The sequence below is a fragment of the Notamacropus eugenii genome, chromosome 5, assembly GCF_028372415.1.
Source record: "Notamacropus eugenii isolate mMacEug1 chromosome 5, mMacEug1.pri_v2, whole genome shotgun sequence".
NCBI lineage: Eukaryota > Metazoa > Chordata > Mammalia > Diprotodontia > Macropodidae > Notamacropus > Notamacropus eugenii.
In genome coordinates, this window is record NC_092876.1 from 16209245 (window position 1) to 16233142 (window position 23898).

General features: G+C 37.3%; 1 protein-coding gene across 1 annotated transcript; it reads right to left on the reverse strand.

Moving 5' to 3' along the window:
* Nucleotides 1–202: 202 nt before the first annotated feature.
* LOC140508501 (olfactory receptor 14C36-like) lies at nucleotides 203–2641 on the reverse strand. The gene is made up of 2 exons (XM_072616457.1): nucleotides 2615–2641; nucleotides 203–1171 (listed from the first exon to the last, which is right to left on the reverse strand). The coding sequence occupies exons 1-2, from the start codon at nucleotides 2639–2641 to the stop codon at nucleotides 203–205; spliced, it is 996 nt and encodes a 331-aa protein (XP_072472558.1).
* Between the last annotated feature and the right edge of the window lie 21257 nt (nucleotides 2642–23898).

A 23898-nucleotide genomic window follows, 5' to 3' on the forward strand; every position in this document is an offset into this window, starting at 1 on the left:
TTTTGTAACCCATTTTGGGGTTATCTTGACAAAGAAATTGAGTGGTTTGCTATTTAGAGAATATAAGCAATGTTAAACTCTATTGCATATTAAATAAGAATAATAAATTCAGAATAATACTTATCACAAAAGAAAATGTATGTAATAGGATTTTTCAGGTAGAGATGAATTAAATTGTACAGCATTGGGAAAGAATTACAGTTTATGCTTTAAACCTTAATAAAAAACACTTTCTCTTCATTACTATACTTGCAGCCTCTTTTATTTGCTTATTCTGTAGACTGTATATAATAGGATTCAGAAAGGGAGGTACTATGCAATAGAATAGTGAAAGAATTATATCTTTAAGGGAACCAGAATCTGAAGGTGGTTGTAAGTACACATAATAGCCTGAAATAAGAAATAAAGCAACCACAATGATGTGGGGGACACAAATAGAGAAGGCTTTTCTTTGGTCTTCTTTCACTGGAAATTTGAGCACAGTGGAAAATATGGTAATGTAACTGGCAGTTATGAAGACAAAGCAGCCAATCCCAATCACCAGAGCTGAGCCAAGTAAGGATAACGTATGGCTGAATGTCTCTGAGCAAGAGATCTTGAGTAAAGAGGGAATATCACAGAAGAATTGATGAATCATATTGGATTGACAGAAAGTCAGTTGAAATGTGTAACCAGTATGGAAACTTGCATACAAAAGGCCAGTGAATAAGCATGTGAAAGTCATCTGCATGCATACAGTGTGATTCATGATCACTGGATAGAGAAGTGGGTAGCATATGGCAACGTAACGATCACGGGCCATAACAGTGAGCAAAGTAAACTCAACATATGCCATGAAAGTCACCAGGAATATCTGAGCTGCACATCCAGTAACTGAGATAGTTCTGTTGTTCACCATCGAATTAATGGATGCCTGGGGAACAGTTATGGATATGAAGCAGGCATCAACAATGGACAGATTCCTAAGGAAAAAGTACATGGGGGTGTCAAGTCTGCTGTCAGTGGTGGTGATGATGATAATTAGGATATTCCCCATCATGGCTGCTGAATAAATGAGAAAGAAGAGCAAAGAATACAAGATTTGTAACTCTCGGGTGTCAGAAAATCTCATGAGGAGAAATTCAGTCACAGTGGTAGTGAAGTTGGACATTTTCAGGATCCAGTGAGTGACCTAGGAAGCCAATGAGAAATAAAGCAATCTGTCAATCCATGATTTTTAAGTCCATATTGTGTATACAACATGATTTCATTTTTGTGATTACTGTATGACACATAGCTCTTGTCATGAACTAGTTATGTCACTCAGTGCAAATCAGGTTGCCTCTCAAAGAAAAACTCTCCTAGAATTATATGAGTGGTGTAAAACTGCTCTGGTAAAGGATATGTCTGCACCTGGGCATGCTGCCTGTTAAACGCATGAATGCATAAGGAAGCAAAGTAGTGTTTCCAATAACCTTAGATTGCCTTATTTTTTTCTGTAATGTATTGATTATTTGTGAGTGAATATATTGGTACACAAAATCTGAACTGCCAATGGAAATGATAATTTTTAATTTTTAAAGACCTTTGAGATGCAGTCTTAGCTTCTCTGTATTCCTTCCAATGGCCATGTAATCTTTACAAATAGCAATAAACAGCATATGAGGGAAAGTCAGAAATTTTAAAAGTCATGATTTCACATATGTTCATGGCTTTTGCTGGCAAAGGACACAGGGGCTATAATCTTTCCTCCCACCATTTTCCTATACAAACTCCTACTGACTGAAAGAAGAAATTGCAAGTCAATGGTCAAAATGCATATAACAATATATTTCCTCTAACCAGGCACAGGAGAATGGTGACATCTGCTTATTTGGCCTGCTATTCTCTCTGCTTCTCTGAATAGTTTCATTTCACCTAATTTTCAGCATAAATACTCACTGGCTTTCCTGTTCCTATCATTTCAATTTCTTCCATTCAGAGTCATCAGGCAGGCTAAATGAGTGGCATATCAACCCCCAGCTCTACTCTTGTCTAATATGGAATGGTATTCAAAGGGTCACTCTGTCCTGATACTCCACCCCCCTTTCTTTTATGTCTACTACTTCTCTAAAGAAGTATTTGAAGGTTAAAGATCTAGGACTTTGGGACAATGAACAGGTTGGTATATTTTGGCAATTACTTCTCTAAGACAATATCTTTAAGAGAATATTAGGCATGTCCTGACATGGGAGCTGTATTTTGTTTATGTTAAGTACATCCATCCATCCATCTATGCATATATGTGTGGTGTGCGTGTGTGCTTGGGTGTGTGTTCACATGTATATGTGTGTATAATTTTTAATCACTTTTAAATTTTTTCCCATTTTACTCTTCCTCCCCCACCTACTGAGCAACAAAAATAAAACCTATCATACATAAGCATAACCCCTTACAACAAATGACCACATTATCTGTCTAAGATAAAAATAGAAAAAGGGAAGAAGGAAGGAAGAAAAGAAGGAAGGAAAAAAGGGAAAGGAGGAATGAAGGAGGAGGGAGAGAAAGTGAGAGGGGAGAAAGCAGAGGAAGGAAGAGGGAAAGAAAGGATAAAAGAAAAGAAAATATCCTTTAATTTGTATGCTGCATTCATTACCTCCCTCTCCGGAGGCAAATGTTCCATGCTTCATCATGAGTGCTTTGTTATTGTGTTTGTTAATTGAGGTCTTTTAAAGTTGATTACCAATACAATGTTGTTATTATCTCAGTTATTCTCTTGTTTTTGTTTACTTCACTTCACACCATTTTACACAGATCTTCCGAATTCTTCTGAACTTATCCCCTTCATTTCACAGTTGCTGGCCATAATTTGTTTATCCCTTCCTCAGATAAAACTCATCCTCTCATTTTCTAATTCTTTACCACCATAAAAAGAGTTTCATTAAATACATTTATTCATATATGTCCTTTCCCTTTTTCTTTAATCTCTTTAGAATAAGTAATATCACTGGGTAAAAGGGTATCATTTGCAATTCAATTATTTTTTAAGCATTGCTCAAAATTGTTTTTCATAGTAGTTAGGCCATTTCAAAGCTCCACCCAAAGTGGAGCTCTGCTTTCCCACTGAAGGAGTATATTTTTTAAAAGTTTGTTTTACAAATCAGTGGTTATGGGGAGGGTAGTGAGGGAAATTGTAATTAACCTAAGTGACATAAAAAGAAAGAAATGCAATAGTTAAACACAAAATGATACATGAGAAACATCAGGTACAAGTTTTACAGGGTTAAAACATCAGAGTACCACAAGATAGGGACAGAAGTTCCTGCAATCCAAGCACAGAACTACATTCCAAATAAGTATCATATGAGAGAACCTAAAGCAGAGTCTCTTCAAACTCCTGTAACCTGGATTGAACAAATACGGTTTGCATCCCTATATCTGTGACTATTTTTGGTGATAATGTACCAGCTATTGTGAAAAAAATAACTGTGGGGACTCCTGCTTCCTATACGACCACATTATCCCATAGAATTTGATTTTATATGAAATTTATTAATATTCGAAAAGAATAAACAGCAAAAACTGTTTCTATTTAAACATTTTCTATGTTTTTACTTATCTGTTGTAGTTCCAATCAGTTATGCAGTGAGATCTATGGCTGGGTAGAGTCAGGGAGTGATCCACTATCAGCAGCCTGCCACGCAGTTCAATGAGTGGAAAAGAGGAGGTAGTGTTAGAGCTAGAGATAGAATTTTAAGAAAATGAAATTCGCAGGTATTTAAAGTAGATTAGAGAGAAAGGTTTGAAGGTAGAAGATGTCACTTTGAAGCGACAAAGGGCAAAATATTCTAGATTTCTCTTAACTCCTCTGTTTCCATTGCAAGTTTTGTATTTAGCTCTTTCTGAAGGTTTGGCATCTGTCTGCTCAACATTCTCTTGCAATTCAAAGAATAAACTTTGATTATGTTGGCACCTACAGAACAGTATCATCTTCTCCCTTTCACTTACTGCTCTTTAACCTTAATGGAATAAGCAATATCTAAAAGGACTGACTGGACCAATATTTGTGCCAGAATGACTACTTGATTCAATGATGGTAACTTTTTTTTTTTTTGCTATATATGAAAAGTGACACTGGCTTTGAAATTACCAGAACTGTGTTCATATTTAAGTTAGGGCACTCACAAAGGGGGAACTTTGAACTAGTCACTTTTTTCTAACTGTGCTTGTTTTGTTTTGTTTTGTTTTGTTTTTTTCCATTTCAAAAAGCAATTGTTGCCCGGGATGGCCTCTACAACTCATTAAAGTTCTAGATCTATGGTAGAAACATGCACACCATCACAGTAACCTGAATATGAACTGCCCCTCTGTATACTCATTGAACTGAGATGTCTAGTGGGTATTGTTGTTCTACAGACTGAATCATTTTTACTTCTAACAATGGTTCTACTTATAATTCATTTTCCTAAGATATGACTTCCCTTTACAAAGCAGGAATTAAAGTAGGAAAATGTTTGAAGAGAGAGATATATTGGGGGATAGGAAAGGTAAAAGAAAGAAGGAAAGAAAGAGAGAGAAGAAGAAAGGAAAGAAGAGAAAGAAAGACACAGAAAGAGGTAAAGAAGGAAGGAGGAAGAGAAAAGAATGAAGCAAGAAAGAAAGAAGGGAGGAAGGGAGAAAGAAAGAAAGAAAGAAAGAAAGAAAGAAAGAAAGAAAGAAAGAAAGAAAGAAAGAAAGAAAGAAAGAAAGAAAGAAAGAAAGAAAAATTAAAGAAGAGAAAAAACAAGGAAAAAGGAGGGCAGGTAGGGAGAAAAAACAAAGAAAGGAAACAGATAAAAAGAAAAGAGGAAGGAAAGAAAAGATGGACAAGAAAACAAATAAATGATAATGGGGAAACGCATTCCTTTCAAACTCAATATATCTTACCTGAAAAATGAAACAAGTCTCCTTGTTCTTACCTTCTCCAATCTCAGGTGCTCAAAGATGCTATCACTGAATTCCTATGCCACGCAAAAGACCTCCAGCATTCCCCCAGGTCAGGTTAGACTGGCAGAAAATTATAAAGTTTCCATTGTTGTGTGGCCATCACAATTCTGTTCTCCTTGGTTAGGGGCAGCTAGGTGATGCAGTGAATAGAGCACCAGTGCAGGAGTCAGGAGGACTTGAGTTCAAATCTCACCTCAGATCACTTGAGACTCACTAGGTGTGTGACCTTGAGCAAGTCACTTAACCCCAATTGCCTCATCCTGGGTCATCTCCAGTCATCCCGACGAATGGATGCAGATGGTTTTGGAGAAGAAGTGAGGCTGGTGACCTGCACAGCCCTCACTCACTCAAAACAAAGTCAAGTGTAAGTCATGTCATCATTTCTCTGATGGCATGGACTTCTTTAGCAACGAAGGATGAACACATCCATCCATTCTCCTTGTTTAGGAAGCGTGTTTTCCCTTAATTTTCCCCATGATATTTGTAGCTAAAGTTCAACAGCATGTTTGATAGGACAGCCCCATAGACCAATTTCACCTTTCTTGATATTTCTTGCATTTCCCTGGGGACACTGTTCCTGCTCTTCAGCCAAAGATAGAGAGTCAGAGATCATTGCACTGAGGCAATTGTCTCTGGGTAGCAAAAGACAACGTGCCAAAAAAAAGTCCTCTAGGGAGCACTGTGGTACAGTTGAAGAAAGGCTAATTAATGTTCATGTGTGTGAATTGTATGCAGGATTCATTATCTCTCAGGTTCCCTCACAAAAACCAAATAAAACTCTTTCACTCATTTTTGAAAAGGCAGAAGATGAAAGCTCTACGTGTCCTGAGGAGTTGTTTGGCTTGTTAGCTAAGTTGATATGCATATCCTATGGCTATGATTATGTCTTTCACAGACATATAGGCAGGAGAGCTTCACAAATTGTAAAATGTTTTAAAATTTAATTTACTTTTTGCATCATATTAAGTTCCAAAGAATCCCTCATCGCATTTTTACCTTTCTTTATAAGAGATACACTAGTTAATGAAACCTACCCGTAAAATATTAACATAGGAAAGATTGGAAATCATTTGAAAAGCACAACTCCCCAACTTTCTACAGAGAGGAGAGTGCTGTTTGCCTATCTGATGGCTTTGTGTTCTCTAGTGTCTTACTTTCATCCTCTTTGATATTTGTCATTTCATCTCAGAGTAAAATATGTTTTCTTACATTAATGTAACAGCTATTTGACCATTTATTTTTGTCATAAAAAGAATTACTATGAATATTCTCATATCTATATTACCTTCATTTCTGTAATTGATGTTTCTCATATCTCTCTGCATTAAAAGTTACACAAATCTAGTGATTCTTCTTGAAAAATCTAAATTTATTTCCAGAAGATCGGTTAAATTGGTAGCTGCAGTAAAGGTGCATAAATATGCCTATATACCCCCTTGCCAATATTGACTTTTATCACCCAAATCTGATTTCATGTTCTGTCTATAATCCATATGATGGTATCTGTGGCCTTCAGTAAATCATTTAACTGCCATTATTCTAGGAAGGGGGAGTTGGGTGTGTTCAGGGAAAATTATTATCTATGATGTAAGGGTAATTGAGTCATTTATTAGGGCTCCTTTCCACCTTTCATGTCCACCTGATCCACTTAACTCTCACCCGTGGAGCTAAGAAACTATAACATGCACAGCAGCCACATTATCGTAAACCATTTCAGGAGATTGGCTGAACCAGGTTGAGAGTTATGAAGGGAGTTAGGAAAATGTGTACCCCAATCACATGATAGAATGGGCAGATGAAAACATGATGAGATGAGCACAATTTGTTCAAATTTTCAAGAAGGCTCCTTAAGCAGGTGTTATAGATCACTTAGAACATGGTTAGGTATTGAAGACACGAAAGCCATACACCACATCTTGAGCCATTACCAGTCATCTTGATTCTATCCAACCACAGGACTCTGATGACTCTGGAAGAGGGAGTTGTGCCAGTATTTTCATGCAACTCTGCCGTATTTACATCCAATTTACTCACAAATCAGAAGACATCAAGCATTAAAATTTGCCATTTTTAAGTATCTCAGAGTTCTGTGGCAAGTGATGAAGCAGCAGGTGTGGATAAACCGGGATCTGTAGTTACAACCCTGCACATAGGCAGCCCAGTGCATAGAGCCTTCTGTTTGAAGCAGCAGTGGGATTTAGCAGCTACCTGAGTGTCTGAGTAGCCTTTTAAAGATTGCACTGCTCCCCTCCTGGTCTGATGAAAGTGCTAGTAAAGGTCCACTAAAAATTTTTCTGCTCACCCAATTTTTGCCTGATTACCAGGGCAGATAGAGATCTTACCTGGCGGTGGAGAACTCAACTGGTATCACATTCAAGTAGTGACCCAGAGTGAAACAAGACTGGCAAATGATGGCCATCTTAGGGAAGTTGGAACTGGATATGCACTTTTTCTTCTGCAATAGTTGAAGTGAAGGGGAATACAATGAAGCTGGTGAAGGCTTTGCAATAAAAACTAATGTAGCCAACAAGCTTATATGCCTACCGACAAGAATGAATGACAGGCTCATGACAATGTGATTAACACTTTCAGGAAAAAGCCACACCACCATCATCAGCGCCTACACTCCCAACATGAATAACCCTCATGAGGTGAAAGAAAGAAAATATGAGACCATCATCATCAATGTGTCAAAAGAGGGTAAGCTTATAATTCTGGTTGAGTGTAAAACTAGAGAAATATCAGTGTACCAGAATGGAATTGGAAACAGCAACTGCAATGGCCATTTACTACTGAAGACTTATGCATCTCAAGAGTAATACTGTCTTCCACTGACCTGAAAACTTTTTGGGTGTACCTTCATGTGAACATTGGCATTTAATAGATTATGTGATTGTAAGGAAATGAGATAGACAGCATTTGAGAGTGACGAATGTAATGTGTGGTGCAGAATGCTGGACTGATCATAGACTTAATCTTTCCAAAGTAAATATTCACATTCAACAAAAACAGTGGCCTGAAGGCAAACTGACTACCAGAGGCATTAATGACAACGGCTTAGAACATTTCTCTAAGCAGGAAGTTTGTTTCTAAGTTGCAGGAAAAGTTATGCCAACATACAGTTGGCAACAGTGGAGCAGAAAAGGAGTAAGCATCTTTCAGATATTTGGTTCATCTAGATCAAAATACTTTCAAACATCAAGACTGGTTTGACAAAAATGATGGGGAGATTTAAAAGCTGCTAAATGAAAAGGAGAACTGCACATAAATTACCAGTGGTAAAGTTCATTCATCTCTAAGAAGGCACCATTTAACCCAAACCAAAAGTAACAAGTGAAGCTCTGTGAGATGCAGGATTCTTGGTTCAATAAGACCAGGGAAATTCAGTTTCATCCTTATAGAAATCATACACATTACCTTTATGGTGCCCTGAAGTCTATTTATTGGCCAAAAACCTATAGTTTTTCTCACGTACTTGTCATTGAACTCAGTAGGTCTAGGCCGGTTTCAGGTTTGGTTCACTTTGTAAAAAACATTGTGATTTTCTGAAGGTCGTGAAATGTCTTCTGATTGGTTGGGCCCACCTTCGGTCTGCTAGCCTCCTTCTCTGACTTATTTTAGTAACTTCAGCAGCTAGTAACTCTGTAGAAACTTAATTCTTTGTTATCTTTCACAATCTTCCTTTTCTTTCAATATGGGTTATGTTTCCACACTTTTCCCATAATACTTTTATCAAACCTTTTTAACATCAGTTCACATTCCTTGTCTGGTGGAGTGTTTCCTGTGGTTCTTTCTACTAATATCTTAACATTTCCCTTCTTAAAATTTTGTTTTCACATTTTGTAATTCTCCTTTACTGTCTTTCTCATATGAATTCTTCCCTTCATTTATTGCCCTTTTAGGTAGGAAGGTGGAGTGGCTGATTGTCGCATTGACAAACTATAAGAGGGGCCATCGCCTTCATAAGTAAAGGAGGACAGACCCAAAGGAAATAGGTGAATCAATGAATTGTCCATTTACAACAATGGCGGGGGGGCATTATCTTTTGCAGCTTTCTGGTCTGGATGTTCTTTCAAGCCATCTTCTGCCAAATATCTTCTTGCTATCTTTTGTAAAAGATCTTTTTCGTCTGCCCATTCTCCTACCAAACTGATTCTGACACAGTTTATGAATTACCATTCTTAATCCTTGTATTCCTTATTGCTCTTACACAATTGAAATTAGAACTTTGACCAATTGTCCATTATTTATTCCCCCATCAAGGGGATGAGATTTCACTAAGAAATTAATAACATGTTTTAATAGTTACATAAATACAAGTAAGTGATCAGTTTTAACACAATACATATCAAGTCATAAACATTTCCAACTTCTGGTCAACCTATATTCCTTTAAAACATTTATAAGATAGACTACAACCCATGCTTTTTTTTTTAACATTAACTAACTGAAATAAGAATAATATGCTGATTTCAGAAGCCCTTGACCTGATTGTCTCTGTACTATTACCAAGAATCAAAGGACATTAATTTATTGTTGTTACCCTAAATTCCTAAGCCCAACAGCCCAAAGTTATACTTACATCTTGACCTCAGATATTCCCTTACCAATCTGTTATTTAATAGACCTGTTATTATGTTCACAAAACTTTTAATTATAGGAATTTTCTATTAAAAGTAGGGACATAGCTTTAACAAGGGAACATTTCATGAACATTTCACGTCAATTACAGGGAGAGGTTGAGTAGATTCCCAAATAGGACTTAGTCAGCATTAAAGTTTTTCAGGTGTCAGTGGAGAAATGAAGTCAGGAGAATCCTATCTCAGCTCAGGTGGAAAAATCATTCTCCAGACTTTCCCATGAGATCACCTTTTTGCAGTTCATACCCATACAGATTAGCTGGCACCATGGATCAATGGCTCAGACGTTGGTATCTCAGTATCAATAGCTGGAGTTAGACTCAGAAGAACAGTCATTTAATAGTCCCATAAAATCTTAAAATAGTTAACTTCAGTAATAAGTTTCAGAGAGAACTACAATTTCACATTGGCTGAGGACCATCTTTAGAGCAAGCCCTAAGTAACTTGCATGTCTTTCTATAATTGTTTTAGTTCCTGATTAAATAAAAATCACAAAATCAAATTCACCACAACAATCATGTTATTGCGCTAATAGATTTGCATCTGTTTGCCAAGTTTCTCTGCCATTTTCTAACCAGACTCAATCTAGAAGAATATGATACACATAAGATTAGTTCAAACACTAACTTCAACTTATTTTTAGGTCATGGAATGAATTCAAATCAAAACAGAAACCTTTAACTTTTCTATCAATGCAAAAGTATTGTCACAGGTTACCTACCTCTATGAAACTTACACTGAAATACTATTTCCCAAACTGTATATGTCTCTGATTTAGTCTCAGTAATTGAGTTAATTGTACTAATACCCAATTGTTATTACATCATTTTGAAGCACGTAAAAATTTCGTTTATACAGATATATCTTCATTACTGTTAACTTCAAATCCCAGCCTTAGTATATTGGATAATGATGCAACATTGTGTTTTTACTTTTGTTTCCTTTGCTTGTTCTACTTATTCCTAAATCATTGAGAGAGAATGTTCTTATTCCAGGGATTTTGTCTTTAATAAAACTATAGAAGAATATGAATTTACCCAATTATTGGATTGAAAGTAGCAAAATTTCACATGAATGCATTGTTCTCACATGTCCTAATATCTGCTTTGATTTCAGAAAGATGCCATTAACAGAAAAAGCAGGGGCATAACTAATCAGACTCAGGAATAACACATTCTCTCTCTCTCTCTCTCTCTCTCTCTCTCTCTCTCTCTCTCTCTCTCTCTCTCTCTCTCTCAGGAGCTAATGGTATCCCCCACATAATGATTTAAGGCAGGTAACCCTATCCAAATTCAAACTCAAAATAAGATTATGGTCCCTAGAACTCAGATAGCAAATTTCACCAATTACAGCTTAGAGGTAAATACGGCAATTTTAATCTCTTGGAGTTGCAATAAGCAATAAAGATTTACTAGGATTCACATATATAACAGATTCCATTTCACATCTTTCCTTCTGAAATTTACATTTGTCCTCGTGTAAAATCCAATTATTACAGATTCTTTCATTGTTTACGAAATAGATAAAGCAAACAAGTTCTTTTCTTGGTGCTGATGACCTTGTCCACAAAGATGGTTTCAGGCCTTGACAAAATAAAGGGGTGTAATGATGGTGTCCCAGTCTGCTGACTCTACAAACCTAGAGGAGGACTATTCTGAATGGACAGAGTTAATCTAAATGAAGTTTTCAACCAATCTCCTCCTTTCTATAACCAGTATCTCTTATTTTTCAAGGATTAGCATTAAAATAGTAACCAGAAAAACCTTAGCTAGCAATTTCACAAATTTCATAAATGATAGCAAAATAATATTGACTAAAACATCTCCTTTGAAGCAAAAATAAAACTTTAAGCATTGGAATTCATTAAAAGAACTTTAAGTCCTATTTAATTCCCAAGTTACTGCAGAATTAATGTAGTAGATCACAAATCTCCAGATTTATATACAAAAGTATATGTATAGATGAAACAGGCTGAAAATCACAGTTATTGTCTTTCACGGATTCCATTTTCTTTCTTTTTTAATGTTCATTTATTTATTTTTAGTTTTCAACATTCATTTCCAAAAACATTGAGTTACAAATTTTCTTCCCATCTGTCCCCTTTCCCCACCCCACAATGCCTTGCTTTATGATTACCCCTTCCCTCAATATGCCCTCCCTTCTATCATACAGCTCACTTCCCTTATCCCCATTTTCTCTATTTCATTTTGTAGGGCAAGATACATTTCTGTATCCCATTAAATGTATTTCTTATTCCCCAGTTGTATGTAAAAACAGTTTTCAACATTCATTCCTAAAATGTGCGTTCTAACTTCTCTTCCTTCCTCCCTCCCCACCCACCCTCAGCGAGAAGGCAAGCGATTCAATATAGGCTATAAATGTGAAGTTTTGCAAAAGACTTCCATAATAGTCATGTTGTGTAAGACTAACTATATTTCCCTACATTCCATCCTGCCACCCACTGATTCTATTCAATCTTTTTTTTAACATATTCATTTTATTTATTTTAATGCTCTACAATCACTACCACAGAACTTAGATTTTTTTCCCCCTATCTACCCCCAACAACCTCCTCCCTCCCCAAGATGGCATACAATTCTATATAGGATCTACACATACATGCCGACTGAATACATTTTCAGTATACTCATGCTGTGTAGAAGAACTAAACTAAATGGGAGAAATCATATAACAAACCAAAACATAACACACACACACACACATACACACACACACACACACACACACACACACACGCATGCACACAAAAGATCTGTTACTTTCTGCGACTGAATTCCATAGCTCTTTCTCTGAATGTGGAAGGCATTTTGCCTTAGAAGAATGTTGAGATTTTTTTTTTAATGTTCTTGCATTGCTATGAAGATCCAAGTCTACTAGAAAAAAACTCTCACACACTGTGGTCGTTGCTGTGCACAGAATTTTCCTGGTTCTGTTCCTTCGATCAGCTTTAGATCATATAAGTATTTCCAGGCCTCTGAAGTCTTCTTGTTCATCATTTCTTATGGCGCAATAGTATTCCATTATATTCATATACCATCATTTATTCAGCCCTTGCTCAATTGATCAGCATACCCTTGATGTCCAGATTTTGGCCAAGACAAAGAGTGCTGCGATAAATAGTTTTGTACATGTGGGGACCCTTTCTCATTTTTATGATTTCTTGGGGATACAGACCTAGAAGTGATATGGCTGTGTCAAAGGGTATGCACATTTCTGTAGCCCTTTGGGAGTACTTCCAAACCGCCCTCCAGAACGGTTGCATGAGCTCATAGCTCCACCAACAATGAATTAGTGTTCCAATTCTCCCACATCCTCTCCAGCATTTATCATTTTCTTGTTCTGTCATGTTTGCCAAACTTATACGTGTGATGTGGTCCCTCAGAGTTGTTTTGATTTGCATCTCTGTAATCAAAAGTGATTTAGAGCATTTTTTCATATGATTATAGATATCTTTAATTTCTTCCTCAGAAAATTGCCTGTTCATATCCTTTGACCATTTATCAATTGGGGAATGACTTGTATGATTATACATTTGAGTCAGTTCTCTATATATTCTAGAAATGAGGCCTTTATTCCCGAGCTTAGCTGTAAAAATTCTTTCCCAATTTACTACATCCCTCCGGATTTTGGTTGCATTGGGTTTGGTTGTGCAAAAACTTCTCAGTTTAATGTAATCAAAATTATCCATTTTGCATTTCATAATGCTTTCTGTCTCTTCTTTAGTCAAAAATTCTTCCCTTCTCCATAGATCTGATAAATACACTATTCCTTGCTTCTCCAGGTTATTCATGGTATCAGTCTTTATACTTAAGTCGTGTACCCATTTGGACTTTACTCTTCTGTACGGTGTCAGGCATGGGTCTATGCCTAATTTCCGCCACACTGTTATCCAGTTTTCCCAGCAATTTTTGTCAAACAGTGAGTTCTTATCCCAGAAGATGGGGTCCTTGGGTTTATCAAACAGGAGGTTGCTATATTCCTTGCCTACTGTGTCTTGAGTGCCAAGTCTATTCTACTTGTCTACCTCTCTGTTTCTTAGCCAATACCAAGTGATTTTGATAATTGCTGCTTTATAGTACAATTTGAGGTCTGGTAGCGCTAGGCCACCTTCCCAAGCATTTCTTTTCGTTAATCCCTTTGATATTCTGGACCTTTTGTTCTTCCAAATGAATTTTGATATTATTTTATCCAGCACTAGAAAATAATTATCAGATAGTTTAATTGGTATGGCACTCAATAAGTAAATTAATTTAGGTAGATTTGTCATTTTTATTATATTAGCACGGCCTACCCATGAGCAACTGATGTTTTTCCACTTACTTAAATCTGACTTTATTTGTGCAAAAAGTGTCTTGTAATTGTGTTCATATAATCCCTGGGTTTGTTTTGGCAGGTAAACTCCTAAGTATTTTATACTGTCTACCCTAGCTTTAAGTGGAATTTCTCTTTCTATCTCTTGCTATTGGACTTCTTTGCTAATGTATAGGAATGCAGAAGATTTGTGTGGGTTTATTTTGTAACCTGCAACTTTGCCAAAGTTGTTTATTATTTCAAGTACTTTTTTACTTGAATCTCTGGGATTCTCTAAGTGTATCATCATATCATCTGCAAAGAGTGATAACTTAGTTTCTTCTTTGGCTACTCTTATTCCTTCAATATCTTTATCTTGTCTAATTGCTATAGCTAACATTTCTAGTACCATATTGAATAATAGTGGTGATAATGGACATCCTTGTTTCACCCCTGATTTTATGCTGCTTACAAGAAACACATTTGAAACGGGGGGATACACATAGGATAAAGGTCAAAGGATGGAGCAGAATATATTGTGCTTCAGCTCATGTAAGAAAGGCAGGAGTAGCAATCCTAATCTCAGCAAAGCAAAAGCAGAAATAGATCTAATCAAAAGGGATAAGGATGGAAACTATATCCTGTTAAAAGGCATCTTAGAAAATGAAGCAATATCATTACTAAACATGTATGCTCCAAGTAGTATAGCATCCAGATTCTTAGAGGAGAGGTTGGGGGAGTTGAAGGAAGAAATTGACACCAAAACTATACTAGTGGGGGACCTCAAACTCCCCCTCTCTGAACTTGATAAATCTAACCTCAAAATAAACAAGAAAGAGGTTAAGGATGTAAATAAAACTCTGGATAAGGTAGATATGATAGATCTTTGGAGAAAATTGAATGGCAATAGAAAGGAATATACCTTTTTCTCAGCGGTACATGGAACATTTAAAAAAATTGACCATGTACTAGGACATAAAAATCTCACAATCCAGTGCAGAAAGGCAGAGATAATCAATGCATCCTTCTCAGATCATAATGCAATAAAAATTACATGTAATAAAAGGCTATGGAAACATAAACCAAAAATAAATTGGAAACTAAATAATATAATCCTAAAGAAGAATTGGGTTAAAGAAGAAATCATAGTAACAATCAACAATTTCATTCAAGAGAATGACAATTACGAGACAACATACCAAATCTTATGGGATACTGCAAAAGCAGTTCTTTCAGTCAGAAGCTGCTGGGGATGGAAGCTCAATTACATGTGGACAGTCTCGGGCGGGTAAAGGTGGGAACTTCTAAATCTTAGAGTTCTCACGAGACCCCCCAGGAAACGACTGGGAATCGAGGTGAACCGAGCTATCTCGTGTATTTCCGCCTCTTCCCGTGAGAAACGTGATGGGAGAGAGCTCTCCCCGCCCTCGAGATTGTCCCGGATCTGGGCACACCTAACAGCATGGTATTCAGATGCAAACTATGTGGCTGGAGAGCTTAAGTAGGATCAGGAAAGCCTGAAAGTTCTCTTGGGCGGAGGGGCCACGTGTGAGGACACTAGGCTCCGCTTTTCCTCTCTCTTCTCTCCCGTCCCCCTCTCTCCCCACTTATACTTCTACTTCAAATCTCTTATTGTAAGATCTTTGCCTCCTTGGGGGATTCTTCGCTCCCTCCTAAGGAAGAATTCCCCTGCACTTGTAACTAGACCCTGAAATAAAGCTCAACCCTTGTTCGACTCTGGAACGTCCTTTCTCTCATACGAGCATCCAGTTTGGCCAACCGAAGACCTCCGATAGAGGTAAGGGAAGACTCGGGTACCCCTCAGGCCTCTAGGACTGGCAAGAAGCTACAGTACTTTGTGTTGAGCTGATGTGTGAAAAAGCTAAAAGCGGGTTTTTGTTTTTTTGTTTCCCTAATCAATCCTGGGGTTAGCTTGTTAAGTGTGTGAGAGGAGTGGTCTGGTCACAGGAGATCTCAGCTGAACTGAGGCAAAGGCAAGCTCAGGGGATGGTGATCCCAGCTTCCCTATTGTCTTCCTGTTTCCTCTGGAGGGCTGAGGCAAGCCTAGATGCTAATGCATGTTTCTACCCCTCCTGGCTCCTCTTCTTGTGCTGAGGCTTGTCTGGGTCTTAGTGTGAGTTTTCTCTGCCTTGAGTCCTCTGTCCTTCTGGTTCGCCTCCACCACAGTAGGAAGAATCCCCCTTAGCTATTTTCCTATCCTCTGGTGTTATGAGACTATTTGCTCCCTTCTGCTGTTCCCGCTGATCCAGGATTTTTCTGGGGAAATATTTCCTGGTTCTTTCATGGTCATCAAGGGGGGAGGAGAGAGCCTTTACTGATCACTCCACCATCCTGGCTCCTGGAAGTTCAAGTAGGTGACTTACCAAAGTTTGATCTTCGGACTGAAGGTCTCACGAGCTGCTGCGTTGATATCTGGTACTCAGTGGCTCTCACAGGCTTGGTCCAGCTTGTCTCCCACTCCGCTGGTTCCGTCCGTAGCTCTCAGGTTTCTCGAGTCCCTTCTGCTCTGCTGCGTCAACCGCTCTGTGCTGCGTGCTGGGGGCTCACCCCCTTGGAATAGATTCTTCCCGTGGACCTTCCAGTCTAGCCTGGGTTCCGAATCCGTCACAGTCTGTATCCCACTGGATTCTGCACCTCCAAAATTTAGTCAGATTCTCCTTTCAGAGGTATCTAACGGAGTTTGTCCAAGAGCTTAGGTGAGTTGTTGCTCTTACTCTGTCATCTAAGCAAGTTTTGTTACTACTTTCCAGCCACGTTTCATTAAGTATCTGGTGGTAAACAGGGGCAGAACCCTTCCTCCTGGCGCCAAATTGTTCATGCCTTACCAGTCTCCCCTCAGTTTACCTGAGCCGTGATTGGTGTAGTCTGTCCAAGAAAGCTGAGGGTTGGCAATTCCCTAACAGGAAGGAAGGAAGGAAGAAACTAAGAAAGGAAGGAAGAAAAGAAGAAAGGAAGGAAGAAGGAAAGAAAGGAAGGAAGAAATAAGGAAGAAAAAACAAAGGAAGGAAGGAGGAAAGAAAGGAAGAAAGAAATAAGGAAAGGAAGGAAGGAAGGAAGGAAGAAGGAAAGAAAGGAAGGAAGGAAGAAGGAAAGAAAGAAGGAAAGTGAAAAGAAGAAAGGAGGAAGGAAGAAAGGAAGAAAAGAAGGAAGAAAAAGAAGGAAGCAGGTAAGAAAGGAATGAACAAAGGATGGGAAAAGAATTAAAGGAAGTAAGGAAGAAAGAAAAAAGGAAGGAAACACGGAAAGGAAATGAAAGGAAATCTAGTTTAATATATATCCTGAGTCCATCAGATATGGACTGTCTGAATGCAGGTTGCCTGTTTCATCATAATTCCTTTGGAATTGTGATTTTTCATTGTGTTGATTAGAATAACTGTCTTTCAAAACTGACTATCTTTGCATATTGTTGCTATTAAATAAATTGTTCTCTTGCTTCTGCTTGCTTGATTCTGTATCATTTTACCAAGGACTTTCCAGGTATTTCTGAAATTACCACTTTCACTTTCTTATCGTGAAATAGTATTCCATGCCATTTGCAGGCCATATTTTGTTATTAGCCATTCCATAATTGAAGCTCATCATCTGAGTTTCCAATGTTTGCAACAACAAAATATTTGTATAAATATATTTAGACATGTGTGTCTTTTCTCTTCTTTAATATGTTTATTTATATTAATATTTAAATTGTTTTTGGGCATTGCTTCAAATTGCCTTCCAAAATGGATGGATAAATTCAGAGCTAAACTAATAATGGGCCATCAGTTATCCCACAGAGATACTAAAACACACAAATATACATATGTATGTGTGAGTGTTACAAATGAATGCTCATGAAGGTGATCTTGAGAGAAATATTAATCAATCATTGTGATATAAAAAGGAAAGAAGGCACCTTAAACACAACATTATATATGAGAGATCTCAGGTCAGGGTTTCCAGTTTTATAACATCAAAGTACCACATGGAGACAAAATTTCCTGCAAGCACTCTGTTGTTCGTCTTTTTTATTTTTCTCTAAATAGACCATGTATTAGTCTAACATCTAAACTAACTATCCTTACTTCTTTTTAAAATTTTATTTACTTTATTGCACTTCAGACTATTTGATGTTGCTCATGGGTAGGCTAAACTAATATAATAAAAATGAAAATCCCGCCTAAATTAATTTATCTGTTCAGTGCCATACCAGTCAAACTACCAGATAACTATTTTCTAGATTCAGAAAAAATAATATGAAAATTCATCTGGAAGAACAAAATGTCTAGCATATCAAGGTAACTACTGAAACAAATGGTAGAGAATGTGGCCTAGCCCTACCAGATCTCAAATTGTATCATAAAAGAGCAATCATGAAAACCATATGGTACTGGCTAAGAAATATAGGGATAGACCAGTGTCAGGTACCCAAGACACAGTAGTCCACGAATATAGAAACCTACTGCTTGATAAAGCCAAGGACCCCGACTTCTGGGATGAGAACTCACTCTTTGACAAAACGTTGCTGGGAACTGGATAACAGTGTGGGGGAAACTGGGTATAGATCAATGCCTGACACCTTACACAAGAGTGAAGTACAAATGGCTACATGATCTAGGTATGCTAATTGACGGTATAAACAAATTTGTTCAGCAAGGAATAATGTACTTGTCAGATTTACGGAGAATGGGGAAATTTTTGAATAAACAAGAGAGAGAACATTAAGAAGTGCAAAATGGATAATGTTTGATTACATTAAATTGAAAAGGTTTTGCACAAACAAGCTGAATGCATTCAAGATTAAGTTGGAAGCAGAAAACTGGGAAAGAATTTTTGCAACTAATGTCTTTGATAAATGCCTCATTTCTAAAATACATAGAGAATTGAGTCAAATGTACAAGAATACAAATCATCGCCTAATTGATAAATGGTCAAAAGATATTAACAGGCCATCATCAGAGGAAGAATTTAAAGGTATCTATAGTGTATCCACTTGTCTTGATTCTTTCTGCCCTTGGACTAACATCACTCTGGAGGAGACAGAGAGGCTGACTACTTCTTGCAATTTTGCCTCACTAAATCCAATTTATACACGAATCAAAACATATCACCCACACCATTATAATGTTACACCTCAAAGTCCTGTGGTGACAGTCAAGTGATGCAGCAGAAGGTGCGAATATACTGGGAGCTGTAGTCACAACACTGCACACAGGCGGCCCAGGCCATAGGTTGTTTTTTACTGGAAGCAGCAGTGGGATTCAGAAGCCCCCTGGATGTCTGAGTACCCTTTTAAGGATCACACTGCTCACCTTCTGGTTTGAAGAGGGGGGCTAAGAAAGTTGCTCAAAAATTGATTGCTTACCCAACCCTGACCTGATAACTGTGGAAAACTAGAAAATCCACTAAGTGGTCAAAACAAAAAAATGTGCAAAATGTACAAATACATCTGCAAAGAGGATTTCACTCATCATTGGCACATGGAACATGGGCACACTTCTAGAAAACACAAAATTCAGTATATATGAAAGACGAACTGTTCTTGTTGCAAGAGAACTCAACAGCTATGGCATCCAAATAGCAGCCCTGAATGAAATAAGGCAGGAAAATGAAGGCTACCTAATTCAAGTCAGAGCTGGATACACATTTTTTCTGGAGTGACCCTTGAGAAGGCGATCACTGTGAAAATGACATAGGTTTTGCGATCAAAACTAATCTTGTCAGCAAGCTGGTATGCCTGCCAATAGTAGTGAATGACACCTTCAAGAAAATGTGACTGCTACTCACAGGATAAAGTCATGCCAACATCATCAGTGCCTGTGCTCCCACCATAAGGAACCCTGATGAGGTCAAAGAAAAATTTTACGAAGTCCTAGAGACCCTTAACGTCAATGTGCCGAAAGAGGACAACCTCATCATTCTGGCTGACTTAATGCTAGAGTAGGCGCAGATTACCAGACTTAGCAGACTTGTCAGGGAGACCTATGGAAGACTGGAGTAGGAAACAACAACAGCAATGGCTATTTACTGCTGAAGATTGTGCTTCACATATCCACAGGACAAACACCGTTTTCCATTTACTTAAATGCAGTAAACTTCATGGATGAACCATCTGAGCAAACGTTGGAATCTAATAGACTATGTGAATGTAAGAAGATGTGACAGAGAAGATGTAAGAGTGATGAAGGCAATGGGTGGTACAGAGTGCTACACTGATAATAGACATCCTTTTCAAGCTATATATTCGCATTCATCAAATGTTTACCTCAGGTTGAAGTCATTCTCTCCTTAGCTGAAGTTCCAAATGCAGAAGAGATTTTGATTTCCATTAGGCTCCTTTCCTGTGCAAAGTACCTGGTGCTGATTCTATTCCAGCTGAGATTATGAGGGTAGGGGGACCATTGCTCATACAAAAGCAGACCGAAAATTTTGTTTGAAACTTGATTTTGTGATGATGTTATTCGTTCCTCTTACAGAACAAAAGAGAACTACCAACTGAGCAATACACACACACACACACACACACACACACACACACATGTGTGTGTGTATAGATATAGATGCATATACACATATACATATACGTATATATATGCATACTGAGATAAAATATAGATATCAATATAGATATAGATACAGATACAGTAGGTGCAGGGTGGGCTGAACATGAAGGAAGGATATATGAAATATAAAATTGACTGCTGAAAAAGTACTGGGAGAAAGAGAAATGGAGAGATTGAATATCGTAAATCTTCTCACATTAAAGGGGTCAGAAAGAACTTTTACAATGGAGGGGAAGAGGGGCAAGGTGAGAGGGAATAAGTGAGCCTTACTTTCATCATATCTGCCTTATGGAGGGAATAATACATTCATTTGGGTATGAAAGGGAGGGTAGGGCATAGAGATGGGAGGATAATAGAAGGGACAACAGACTGGGGAAAGGGATAATCAGAAGCACAAACTAACATGAGTGGAGAGGTCAAGGGAGAAAATAGAAAAAAAAGGAGAGCAGACAGAACAGAATAGAGGGAAATGTGGTTAATCTTTTGCAACATGACTGTTGCATGGGAGAAATCATAAAACAAATCAAAACCTCATACAAAAGAAAATTATCTGTTTCATTCTGCGATCAAATTCTATAGTTCTTTTTCTGGATGTGGAAGGCATTTTGCCTTAAGAGCATATTGGGAATTATTTAAGTCCTTGCATTGCAATGAAGTACTAAATCTACCAGAAAAATTCCTCTCACACTGTGGATGTTGATGTGTACGAAGTTCTTCTGATTCTACTCCTTTCACTTTGCATCAGTTCATACAAGACTTTCCAGGCCCCTCTGAAGTCTTCCTGTTCAGCAATTCTTGTAGCACAACAGTATTACATTACATTCATATACCACCTGGGGTGATGGGAGAGGAAAGATGAGAATAAAATTTTGAATTCAAAATCTTGTGCAAGTGAATTTTGAAAACTGAAAATAAATAAAATATGAATTTAAAAAAAAAAGAAATGGTAAGCAGGAAGATTTCAGATGAGCAGGATGAGAAAATGGTCCACAATTACAGCAACATTGTGTGATGACCAACTATGAATTATGTAGCTCTACTCAGTAATATAGTGATCCAAGACAATTACAAAGGTCTGTTGATGAAAAATGCTATCCATGTTCAAAGAAGGAAATGATGAACTCTGAATGCAGGTCAAAGCATACTAGTTCTCCCCCCACCCATTTTGGTTGTGTTCTTTCTTTCACAAAATGACTAGTTGTGATAGGAAGCAAAGTAGCACATTTTCCCTTTTTTATTTTGCTATAATCAAGTGGCTCTGATTGAATCTTGCCTATATCAAGCAAGAGTCTTTACTAGGAATGAAGACCAGAAAGAATAATTTGTTTAACTAGAAGGAGTATATGTATTTGCGTTGCTATTTATTTTGATGTGATTAAAGAAGATCTTCTTATCCCAACCTCCAAGTTTGAAAACTTAGATTTTGTTGCTTCCCTCTCTGGTATCTATGTATGTATGGTCAGGTAGCTGGATCTGTCTGTTGATTTGTGATGTATGTATTGCTTACTGACAAACAATTTGGAATTCCTGCCTGTTGATTTAAATGTCTCTGTATGTTCTCTGAAGTTAGGGGTGCTAACTATTTTCCTGGAATAAGTGAATGATACATGTGATTGATTAAAGTGATTGCTGATCCCTCAAAATCACTTTTCCTTTTGGAAATGTAGATCTAAGCATCTGTGATAAGAGGCCCTATGTATGTTATATTGCTCACTGTTACATTAATATGGAAAAAAGTTCTGCTTTATTGCACACACACATATGTGTGTGTGTGTATATATATATATATATACTATGTATATATTTATACATATACATACATATGTATGTGTGTGTGTATATATATACGCACGCACATATACATACACATTTGAATGTATGTATATAAGTATGTATGTAAGTTACAAAAATAAATTCAATTCTCTCTCTATATATGTACATATATATATAGTCACTTAAAACAAATGATCACATTAGGTATCAAAGAAAGAAAGAAGGAAAAAATGAAAGAAAGATGAAAGGAAGGAAAAAGAGAAAAATGGTAAGGGTGGAAAGGAGGAAGGAAGTAAAAGAGAGTGAGAGGAAAGAAACAATAAAGGAGGGAAGAAAGAAGCAAAGAAGTAAATTTAAAGCAGAAAAAAAAAGAAGCAAAGAAGAAAGGTTGGAAGGGAGAGGGAAGGGAGGTAGGGAGCAAGGGAGGAAGGGTCTGGGGAGGGAAGGATTAGAGATGGAGGAGAGGAAGAAAAGGAAAGGAAGGGAAATGAAGGCAAGGTAAGGGAAGGATACAAAATATGGTTCAATCTGTGCCCTGTGTCTATCACTTTTCTATTTAGAGGTAAATGTTTCATGTTTCATAATGCTTCCTTTACAACTGGGGCTCATCATTGTGTTGTTTAGTATTATTGTGTTTCAAAGCTGATTATCTGTACAATATTGTTATCATATGTTATTTTCTTGTTTCTGCTTACTTTACTTTGCATCACTTTACACAGATCTTCTGAAGTTATTCTTAAATTTTCCCCTTCATTTCAAGGTTGCAAACCGTAATTTGTTTAGTCATTCCCCAAATGAAGCTCATCCCCTCAGTTTCCAATTCTTTGATACCACAAAAAGACTCTCTTTAAATATAATTATACCTATGAGTCCCTTCCTTCTATCTTTAATCTCTTTGTTATACAAGCTATCACTGGGTCAAAGGTTATTATTCACAATTCAAATGTTTGTTGGATATTACTTCAAATTTATTTCCATAATGGGTGGATTAGTGCAGAGTTCCACAAATAATAATCCCTCTGTCTTTCCACCATAGGACTATATATTTAAAAAAAAATCTGTTTTACAAGTGAAAGCCTATGGGAGTGATAGTGAAGGGAAATTGTAATCAATCATTGTGATATAAACAGGAAGAAAGGCACCAATGTAGTTAAAATGGTATTTAAGACACCTTAGGTCCAAATTTTCCAGCTCTCCAGCATCAAGGTACCACAACAAAGAAAGTAAAGGTCCGGCGTGTCCAACATAAAACTACTTTCCAGAAATCTGTCATATGAGAGAACATAAAATTGAGTCACTTCAAACTTTTGGTACCTAGATTGAGCAAATGAAGTTTTCAGTCCTTTATTTGAGGCTACCATTGGTGAAAATGTACTAAGAAACTAGAGGAGGAAAAAACTATAAGGATTCCTTCTTCCTATATGACCTCCTTGCCAAGTGGAGCTTGATTGTATATGACATTTATTACTAATATGAATGAATAAAGAGATTGTCTTTTAACTTATGTGGTAAGATATATGGCTGGGCAGGGTCAAGAAGTGATCAGCACAGTCAATTAAATGAGTGTAAATGAAGAGGTAGTTTTAGAGACAGAAGTAGGCTAACAAATATGAAATTCACAAATATTTAAAGTGTGTTACAGTGATGGAAGCTCTCTGGTTTTGAAGGCA